The sequence below is a fragment of the Ostrinia nubilalis genome, chromosome 3, assembly GCF_963855985.1.
Source record: "Ostrinia nubilalis chromosome 3, ilOstNubi1.1, whole genome shotgun sequence".
In the NCBI taxonomy this organism is placed as follows: domain Eukaryota; kingdom Metazoa; phylum Arthropoda; class Insecta; order Lepidoptera; family Crambidae; genus Ostrinia; species Ostrinia nubilalis.
The window spans coordinates 4,534,977-4,544,906 of NC_087090.1; the positions used below are offsets into that span (position 1 = coordinate 4,534,977).

Consider the following 9,930-nt stretch of genomic DNA (forward strand, 5'->3'; position numbering starts at 1 on the left):
AGCTCTCTGAAAAGGTTTCCTGAGAAAAATGTTGCAGTAAATGCATGATTATTAAGACTAAAGGCAAATACGTACCTTTAATAATTCTTTGTACTCAATCTTCTTCTGGTCGCAAATAACTTTACACTCTTCAATAACACCTGCCATCCGGGAATACCTAAACAAAAAAATGCAGGTTGATTTTTGTGAACAGACAACTTCGTTCATGTAACATCGTTGGTTAAAACAAGTTGGCCTTACCAGTGGAAAGTTTGGTTATTCGCCTTCATCTCAAGAGGCGTGAAATTGGTATAGTCCCCGAGGAACATGATATACCGTAGAACATTCCGCAGCTTGTCTTCCATCTCGTCTAGCAGAACGTCTTCAGTCTTCTTGCAGTAGGTAATCAAATCCATTAGCGCGGCGGTATCGGGCGGAGGTGTTAACAATGTAGTTGCTATAGTATTGTACTCGTCGTATATCCTGAAAAGATTCAAAACTAAATATGGTAGCTCTATGTAATAAAATCATGTATCACTAACTTAATATAAACCATGAAGATAATGTTACAAATAATACTAACGATTTTATCATGTTCTGGTAATCCTCTGTCATTCTCCTAAGAAGAGTATTGGCAAGTCTCGAGGCTGCACCTCGTAATGAAGTAATGAGATCGCCTCTCTGCATCCTAAACATACCAATCTGTATTGTCCCCTCAAGCTTAGAAGGTATCTCTCGGGCTAGTTCAACGTATTTGACGGATTCTTCGCAGTATTCTTCGAAGGTCTTCTCAGGGCGAGCGTTTATAAAGTTTTCTACTTTGGTCAAGGACTGCAAACAACCATAATGCTCCCATTAGAATAATTAAATACACAAACACATTTGCAGCTTACATACAATTGCAGTGTTTAAACTTACGTCGCCATTCAGAAGACAAACGTAGTCATCAAAGTCTTGCACCCGTAATTCAGGACCAATTCTCTGCTCCGCAATCAAATCCGCTACTTTCTTTTTGTAATCATCTACTAAATCGTCGTCTATAATAGGCTGAAAATGTATTCCAAAATTGCATTCTACTTCTTTCTAAGGTTAAAATGTAATTTTGATTTGCATCATTAAGTACCTTCAGCGTTACTCTAGACGTAGCAACATAGTCTTGATACAACATAGTCTCCAACCGAGGTGATTGTCTACAGGCGTCTATTAAGAAATCGTACAGTAAACCGATTTGATCTCTAAACTGTTTGAACGAGGGTTCAAATTCAATGGCATCGTTCTGAAATGCTAGGTTTATCACGAACCCTTGATTCTTTCCCTGTGAAAGGGGAATTAATTGTTATACTTATACTTTAAAGACACCACAGCTGCAAAAAAAGTTAAATTGATTCGTACCCCAACATCCAAAATATAGTCTGTAAATTCTGCCATGGATTTCAAGCATAATGTCTGCAGATTATACGTCATGATACAAGACAAGCAGTTGTAAAAATGTTTCATTTTTGAAGCTTGCTTGGGGTCAGGAATAAGCCGTTTCTTGTTTCCCTGGATAAGACAAAATGAAACTTAAAATAACTTAAGTTCCTCACATCTATAACTTGATGTCGATTGTAGTTCGCAGAACAGTAACAAGAAATTAGTACTGAAAAAGAAAAACCTGCAAAAAAACTGCTTGAACAGTCGGTATCCATTGAAGATTTAGCACATTGCCGGCCGCATCAATGTGTCTCTTGCAAACAAAAGAGAAATCTTGCAGCTCGTACGCTTCGTTTGTCATCATAATGTCTTTCATACTTATCAATCGCAAATCACTGAAAGGATTTACGAAGAATTTTAATTACTTTAGGACTATGCACGAGACAAGATAATGATTTAATTTACGAGTTGTCTTAGGTGATTCAATGCGCCGCTAAATAGTATGATTATAAGAAGCCAGCTCTATATTTTTGACTTGCCTAGTAAATAGTCAGTGAACAATTTATTTGTAAAAGTAAAGGTATTTTAGTTAGCAGGGGTATTTATTAGAACGAACTATAAAAGAATATGTTAATTTACTTGAACTGCTTCCACCAGATCTGCAAGACCTGAGCGATACAAGGGTTCACGCTGTGCAGGTTCTTCGTGAGATACTTCTTGGCCAGCGCGTAGCGATTCCTCCACGCGTCGTCCTTTTTAGCCAGCTCCTGTTTCAGAGGCGTATCTTCCTCTTCTAACGATTCTTCCTGAGCATTACAATGACAACATGTAAACATTAAAATGCGTAACACCTTGCGATACGATTTTTTGAGATGACTCTACCAAATTCGAAAGTCACCGCTATGAATAAGTATTACCACAAAATAATAATAAGTACCTACTACGTACAGAAGTTTTACTTCGCGAAGATGTTTTAAAAAATGTATGCTCAATGTCATTAACAATATAGTGTAATTTAGCCTGTCTCAAGAGTCAAGCACCATTTTGTTGACAAACGTCAGTGATCGGCACTGCGCCGAAGCTCAAGGGCTGACTTCGGTAAAATGATGTGACGTGAGTGAGGTGCCAAACTGCGAAAAATGGCGGAGGAAATACATGTTTTAGCATGAATTATCATTAATAATATTAACTACTTATTTACCTCTCAGTGTCTTGAGGCAACTTAAAAAAGTACATTCTGTGTTTTTATTATTATTTAGGCAGTTAAGTACTGCACAGTATTTAGTACACCATTTTCTTTATTTTCTTCCATCATACACAAGAATACGCGTGCGTGAGTCAATGTTCGCTCGTATGTGAGGCCTTTTCGAATAGTATTCTGTAGGTGGGCCATCGTGCGTGTTTTGTTTTCGATGTAAACTCGCGGAGATGAACAGGCCTGGTATTACTTATTCTTAGGAACCATGAAGGTGTCAAGATATACTCTATTGACGCTTGATCTTCCTTAATCCTAATTCAAATATCTTGAAACATTAAACAAACCGTATTTGGGTCCTTGAGAACGAAGTCAACGATAGCCTTCTTCATGCTCATCATGAAATCTTCTCGCATCTCGTCGGTGCAAGTAAACAACGTCTCTTTCCACTTCTTTAGTTTTGGCGATATCAAATTATGCACTCTGTAATGTAATTTCCATTAAATAATTATTACCGTCGCCAAAATATCAGTGAACATCTTAACGACTGATTAAGTATGTGGAAGTGAAACTAATGTAGAGTATGAAAACTCTGAACAATCCACTTATAAAAATAGCTTGATACATTTCTACTCTTGGAATCGTCTCTTGAAGGAGTGAAATATGATACATTAAATTTGCATTTTCCTAAAACTTTTTAAACTTCATACATTTATTTTTACCCGCTACACCACATCGATCAATTTGTAGTACCTACATATTTTGCTCCGATGCTCCTAAGATTTCAATTCCCACGTGTCTAAACGCGGACGATGAAGAAATCATTTGAAGATGGTTTTGTATTCATAGGTATAACTTTTACTGAAGTAGAGCCATTTCGCGCCCATAACTAATCATAAAGTGTCGATAGAGCGTTATATGTAGGTATTGTGTACGTAGTAGTGTAGAGACAAGGAAAATGCTAAAAAAGCTTTATTAGAGTCAAACTAACCGAAGTATAATTTTATTATCCAGAGGCGCGACATGTATCGTGTCAATGCCGTATCGTAAGTAGTAATAATATCGTAGCATATTTTTCTCCTCTCCTGAAGGAATCGAGTCCCCGTCTTCCCCGGGGGCAGACTGGCAAATAAGCTTCATCAGCTTTGCTCTGAACTCCTCCCTGGCTTTCCTCATTGCTGTAAAGCTTTGCATTACTGAAATAAATGAACCGCCATATAGGTACACACTTATATCGCAATAAGTAGGTACATACGTGTACCATAAAGATACCCCATGTGCCTCATTAATAACGCCAACATATTATACTTGTGAAGATACTTTTTACTAGCTGTAGTAATAAATTCACGTAAGAAAAAGAACATCAAATAACTATCATTACCGCTAGACCTCTTCCGATGTCCACCTCCTCCGCCCGCCTTAGCAGCCTGTATTTTCGCCGCCTTCGACGTTGGAGGAGGCAATTTTAGCACTTCTTCAGGAAGTGAAAATAACGGACGTGTTCTTATTTTGAAGTCCTCTGGCATAGATATCTTAGGCAATTTAGGCAGTTTTGCATCTGATGTGGATGGCTCGGGATGCCCTTTTTTCCGCGATGTACTATTCTTCTTCATGATTCTTATCTCTGAAAATATATTTAACTGTTTCATTTGCAGTTTTTATTATAAAACTACCTTGACTACCGGTTTCAAACTAGTTTTCTACTTATTTTTAATAGTAAGTAGTTACAAGATACATAGTAGGTACCTACTTACTCTACAAGCGATGCGCTATTCTGTTTTAGTAAAAAAATATCACAAGTATCTGTACATAATGTGCGCCTGATAAATAAATTATTAGGTATGTGTATGATATCTTTGGGTAAAGCTGCGGGGCGCAACAATACTTTTTCAGCCGCTTTCAGCGAAGCTGATAAGATAAGCAACTACTAGCGACCTCTAGTTTAGTAGTTCGCAAAAGTGTTTATTTATAAATTTCAAAAGATGGCGCTTTGTACGAATTATTCAGAAAATAAACTTTTAGAATATTATTATTTAACACCATTAAACATTTTCATATTAAAAGTTTCAAACAATTAGGATTACTAAATGTAAAAAAATATTAAACTACATTAAATAGCTTGAATATCACAAAACGTAAAACGTTAAAATATAACAGCTGATTTGAGAAGTGTCAATTTCCACACCTGTCAATCTCAGTTTAATTTATAATTTCAGGAAAATTTTAAATTATAAATTGTAATTAAATGTGTCTCAATACGTTACATGAAATATATTAAAGATAATAATATTTAAAACAGTTGTGCGTTTTTACCTGTCAGTTGCTGAACACAAGGTAAAAGTTTTTTATTTTCTCTAACCTAAAATCTATTCATATTAAGTTCCACTACTTCGCACTTATATTTTCCGCTACAATTAATTAGTCGAACATTATTATCAAACTAAAAAATAAATCTATTACGGCAAACCGTCACAACAACTCAATATTGATTGATTTTTGCCAAACTGACATAACTATCGTCATTTGTTTTTATGTTTCTATGGTAATTTTATTCAGCCAGGATTGATCAAATAGTTTTCATTCACAATAGAGAAAGTTTATTTATAATTTGCTTGTACTTGTCTATAGGTTTTTAGACTTTTGTCAAATTTTTTAGGTTAGATTAGTGACTGATGAAGCAAACGTTTGAATCCTATTCGCAGGTATATGTATATGTCTGTCTGTATTATATTTTTATGTTGTTTATACGCTGCCACTAACCATGACGCACACAGTCGTTCGGTATTTTTTTAACTAGAAGACGTAGTATCGCGAGTGAGGGCTTGGTTGGTGTGACCTTGATACTAGGCAATCTAAACCTTGTTTACTGTAATCAAACTGTTCTCTGATGAGGTCATGCTCTCATCCCATAGGCTGGAGATTTTCTAAACTGTTTTACTAACAAAGCTTTGATTAGTGGGTGCCCTTTTGTTAAAAAATTGTGTAAGTGTGTCACATAGATGTATGATGAAAATTGTTATTTACTTTTTACTCCTTGACATAATATTGTGTGTTTCCTATGTGCATCAGGTAAAATTAATAATTCCAGATGATATTCCAGCTGGTGAGGAGACTTCACTTCAGCCCTGTGTGCCAGGCAGCTGAGTCTTCTCTGCTAGCCAAACTCAGGAAAAAGACTGGATACACCATTGCTAATTGCAAGAAAGCATTAGAAATGCACAACAACGACTCTGATAAGGTACAAACACAAACATTTTATTTTACTGTTACTGTTCACAATAAAAACTTGCTTGAAAACATGCAAGCTTCTCTTCGCTTGACTGACAGAGAAAGCTAGTAATTTGTTTTCTAATTCTGAATGCCCATTACAAAAATGTAACAGCTATGATTATTACCTATAAAATGTTATCTTTACAGGCAGAAGCTTGGCTTAATGAGCAAGCCCAGGCAATGGGATGGGCCAAAGCAACAAAACTGGCTGGCCGCACTGCTCTCCAGGGATTAGTGGCTGTAAAATTCAACAAAGATCATGGGGCTCTTGTGGAACTCAACTGTGAAACTGACTTTGTGGCCAAAAATGAAAAATTCCAGAAAATGATTGAAGATGCAACAATTGCTTGCTTCAAGTTTGCTCATACCAACTTGCAATCGAAAGGTCCAGTCACAAAGGTTAGTTTAGTTACTTATGGCAAAAACTACCAACAAATAGATTTATAAATTTCAATCAAAGTCATTTATTTCTTGTTTATATTTTTTATTTTCAGATGGAATTGGATAGTGAACAACTTGGTAATTTGAATGTGGAAGGCAAAAAGCTGTCAGAAGTCTTAGCTCTATTTATCGGGTCTGTTGGAGAAAATGCTGTGTTGAGACGAGCTGAGTGCTGGAAGGCTAACAGCAAAGACATCAAGATCGCAGGATACACTCATCCAGCTCCAGCCGCCGTTGCCGACTATTCTGCTGGAAAATATGGCGCCCTACTTGCTTACAAGCAATCTGGTGAGACCGAAGATATAGGCAGACAGATCTGCCAACATATTGTAGGCTGTGCTCCAAACAAGATTGGTGCTAAAGATAAAGACAAGCCAGCCAAGAACTCAGATGATGAAAATTGTCTCATTTACCAAGAATATCTATTAGATCCTTCATACACAGTTGAAGAAGTATTGCAGCAGCACCATGTTGAAGTACTTGATTATGTGAGATTCTCATGTGGGGAAATTGTTGAAACAAACATGCCTGGAGTTGAGAAACAGCCATTGGACACTGTACAAACACTGCAGTGAACAACAAAAAGATTTTACTACCTACTGAGTGGGAGATACGCTGAATGAAAGTCACATTATGTTATATTTATAGAGTTTTTATTTAATTTGCATAAGTAATAAAGATTTAGAATACCAATGTATTGTTTTTGCTTTTGGACACTCATTAGGCACCCTAATGATAATTATTTCATACTGTCAAGTGCTTTCTTGCGTGGGTCGGCGACGATCACATTTTTCGCTTTAGCTTTTCCTTTCCATAGGAACATTCTGCAATCTTTTTTCCAAAACATAGCTATTTGACTTGGGTCAAAACTGTATCCATGATGATTCAGTACCTCTGGGGAAACAACATGAAGTGCTAGGGTAGTCTGTTCTCTCGTTCTGAAAGGCCCAGTGGTCGCAGGTCTTAGCAGACAACCGCAAGGGCACACGGTGGCGACTTTGGGGGCTGACATAACGTTCATACGGTTGCACAGGTTTATCCTCTGAAAATTACCACATAATCTTAACTCTTCCACAGCACCCGTAAAAGACTGGGTAGCTCGAAGCGCCAGCGGCCGGGAATTCTGATTATCCGAACTATTTCTAAACCCAACGGTCGACAACGATTTCTTCGTGATATTTGGACTCTCTTGGGGACTTCTATCGTCGCACTCGCTTTCTTTATCGGAATTGTCATCAGTATACATGATTATTTTGTAATTTAATTACAATTTTATTTTAAAAACACCCGTGAAAAACCCTATTCAAATGACAGCTTTCCGTCATTTGTTTCCCGCGTGCGCGGGCACGTTATTTTTTTTTTAAGTTTCAGAAAACTACCTATCGCATAAAGTTTATATTTTTTTATAAATTATACGATAAGATTAAAAATAGTCGGAATATTCTGAACTTATTTTTAATAATAAAATACTGTAAACTTCCTTTTAGTTTATTTTTACCTCTAAAATGTTCGGAGTTTGTGTGCATAATATCTTTCATCACATCATCACCAACAGCTCTTTACAGTCCACTGCTGGACTATGAGCCTCCTCCACTATAGTGGAGGGTTTTGCCATAATCTCCACGCTTGGCAGGCGGGTTGGAGCATAATATCTTTAGGAATTCGAAACCACTTCCGGGGAAAGCCTAGAGATTAGCTTCCCACTGAATTTTAAAATAGTTAATCGATTGGTGGTTTCAACTAACACTATTATCGGATTTAATGCTTAGAGGTATTTTCTTCCAGTCAACCATAGGTTGTAGAGTCTAAATTTACAGAAATATTTACTTACATTATTTCGGGGTTGTTTAATAAGTTTGTTTGCTTTATTTCGCAACAAAAATCAATAATACAAGCGCTATAAAAGTTTGGTTCCTATGTTGTAACCAATTCGTTTTTGTAACATCGAACAAAATAACAACAACAAAAAGTACGACGCATCACAGTCATAGCCTTCGCGACCGCTTCGAATCAATTATTATCATGTTTATTGTAGGCGTACCTAAAAAGCATTGACCGATATACTTAGGTCGCTATTGTATTACGAGTAGTGTTATATTACCTAGCTAGCTAAGGTTAACTGTAAATAAATCTGGGTCAAAATAAAGGAAGATGTTGACCCGACCGGTAATCGAATTTGGAGTACTTACTTACCAACACCGGACATAACGCCTACAATAGTTTGATAAGTGCCTAGACTAAATAAATACAAATTTTTCATTATATCTGAATGATAAATTTGTTGTAATACCTACTTAACTTCTTAACGAAGTCAGAGAATTTAATGATGCGATTGCAAATGTTGTTTCCCCAGTTGGGTATCTTATGGGCTTGTCTATCTATTTCATAGTAAAGGTACTTAGGTAGGTTTCATCCTATTGATAAACATTAAACATACCCATACTGTGACCTCTAATTAACCGACATCATTCGGAATACTACCGGTAAGTATCACAATGGTCGGTACATCACGGACATGATGAACATGTCCAAATGACAAACGAAAGTGAACGCGATAATCATGTCGACACAAACAAAAAGTGCGGCCGAGCGTGGATCCTGTGGCAGATGTGCAGAATACGGATTAGTTGCCGCGCAGTCCAGCCTCCGACTCTTGCGCAGCTCGTCCCGTGCGACGCATCCGTGATCTACCCGAAATAGTGACCTAACCGCAGCGGCGCTCGTTCATGATCGACTATCAGGTTTAGATTATTTTAAACCTTCTTCATCGTTTTTTCATACAACTCATCCACTTGAAGAGTTCTGGGTCTTTCAAAAATTTCAAGTTATAACATCCTCCTAATACCAGCGTGACATCGATTGTAAGTAAGAAAATCCTGTAAGTAGACGAGGAAGAGGTTCCAGAAGTTATCGTTTTTTGAATGTGGTCTTATATTGCCAGTTTTCTCAAGTAGGTATCTAATCACCACCATTAAAGATCTTGCAGGCTACTCACCCTGATCGAGATCGCTCTGCTGCGTGCTACAAATATGAAAGTGTGATAAAGCAGGCGCACTGCAGTGACCGTTGAGAAAACATCGGGTAGCACATCTTGAATTCCGCGCATACCAGCAAACATTGATGTTATCTACTTTGCAAATACTTAGATCTTACTGATTTCTATTTGTAATCGATCTTTTTTAGTTCTTGGAAAATATCTTCAGATAGAACCTAGGTACAATAGTGTTAATCCAATGAAAGTAGGAAACCTAGATTGCTATAATTGCTGATACAAGTAGCGGGAGCACGTTCTAAGAAAGTCATTTCTCTCAGTCTCGAAATCATTGATAGTTGCGACTTGCTATGACTATCGAAGCCGTGAATTAAGACGCACGAAGAGCAAACATTGATTATTCCATTACGCCAATAATTGGTGCCTGTAATTAAGCCGTTAAGAGTCAGTAGCCAATGTAGATGAAAATGTGATAGTCCGGCACGCGCCACGCCACCCATCAATCGGCATACGAAGCCGCCCAGACTTTCGCGAGAATTAATTTATTCGTCTCTGTCTTATTAAAATATGTAAGCGCAAGTAGCGTGAAACAATTTTCTTTTTTGCATCGTTTCGAACGGCCTGTAGTTAGTCTGTGGAG

The 9,930-nt window shown here is 37.2% G+C and overlaps 3 protein-coding genes across 8 annotated transcripts in view; 1 reads left to right on the top strand and 2 right to left on the bottom strand.

Annotated features, from left to right (window-relative positions):
- Nucleotides 1-323, bottom strand: part of LOC135087646 (dynein axonemal heavy chain 7) — a 43,415-nt gene extending 43,092 nt beyond the window's left edge. Inside the window, exons 1-2 of the mRNA XM_063982391.1 lie at nt 241-323; nt 76-157 (exon numbers count right to left, since the gene is read on the bottom strand). Of these exons, the coding sequence (XP_063838461.1) occupies nt 76-157; nt 241-308 (150 nt within the window). The 5' untranslated portion in view covers nt 309-323. The remainder of the gene's footprint in view (nt 1-75; nt 158-240) is intronic.
- Nucleotides 324-326: 3 nt separating this feature from the next.
- LOC135088138 (dynein axonemal heavy chain 7-like) lies at nt 327-3,763 on the bottom strand (the record flags this gene model as incomplete). Its single annotated transcript, XM_063983020.1, has 9 exons — nt 3,579-3,763; nt 2,935-3,070; nt 2,032-2,198; nt 1,634-1,787; nt 1,372-1,521; nt 1,103-1,294; nt 898-1,026; nt 563-810; nt 327-462 (listed from the first exon to the last, which is right to left on the bottom strand). Coding segments are annotated over exons 1-9 (1,497 nt in total), but the record flags the coding sequence as incomplete, so codon positions are not given.
- A 986-nt stretch (nt 3,764-4,749) lies between these two features.
- Nucleotides 4,750-6,991, top strand: LOC135087644 (elongation factor Ts, mitochondrial). Of its 6 annotated transcripts, XM_063982385.1 has the most exons (5): nt 4,750-4,921; nt 5,244-5,289; nt 5,676-5,825; nt 6,005-6,256; nt 6,352-6,991. In XM_063982385.1, exons 2-5 carry the CDS (start codon nt 5,260-5,262, stop codon nt 6,871-6,873), a joined length of 954 nt encoding a protein of 317 aa, XP_063838455.1. In that variant the 5' UTR covers nt 4,750-4,921; nt 5,244-5,259; the 3' UTR covers nt 6,874-6,991. The 6 variants fall into 6 exon arrangements, with proteins under 6 accessions (XP_063838455.1, XP_063838457.1, XP_063838459.1 ...); XM_063982387.1 differs by lacking the exon at nt 5,244-5,289 and having other exon boundaries at nt 4,751-4,921; XM_063982389.1 differs by lacking the exon at nt 5,244-5,289 and having other exon boundaries at nt 4,751-4,921; nt 5,688-5,825.
- Nucleotides 6,992-9,930: the final 2,939 nt, after the last annotated feature.

What these genes read in the sequence shown, in the direction of transcription:
- LOC135087644 (XM_063982385.1), top strand. Translation starts at nt 5,260, where the DNA reads ATGAAGCAAACGTTTGAATCCTATTCGCAG. An exon ending in CGTTTGAATCCTATTCGCAG is followed by an intron (nt 5,290 to 5,675) that starts GTATATGTATAT and finishes TAATAATTCCAG; the next exon opens with ATGATATTCCAGCTGGTGAG. An exon ending in ACAACAACGACTCTGATAAG is followed by an intron (nt 5,826 to 6,004) that starts GTACAAACACAA and finishes TTATCTTTACAG; the next exon opens with GCAGAAGCTTGGCTTAATGA.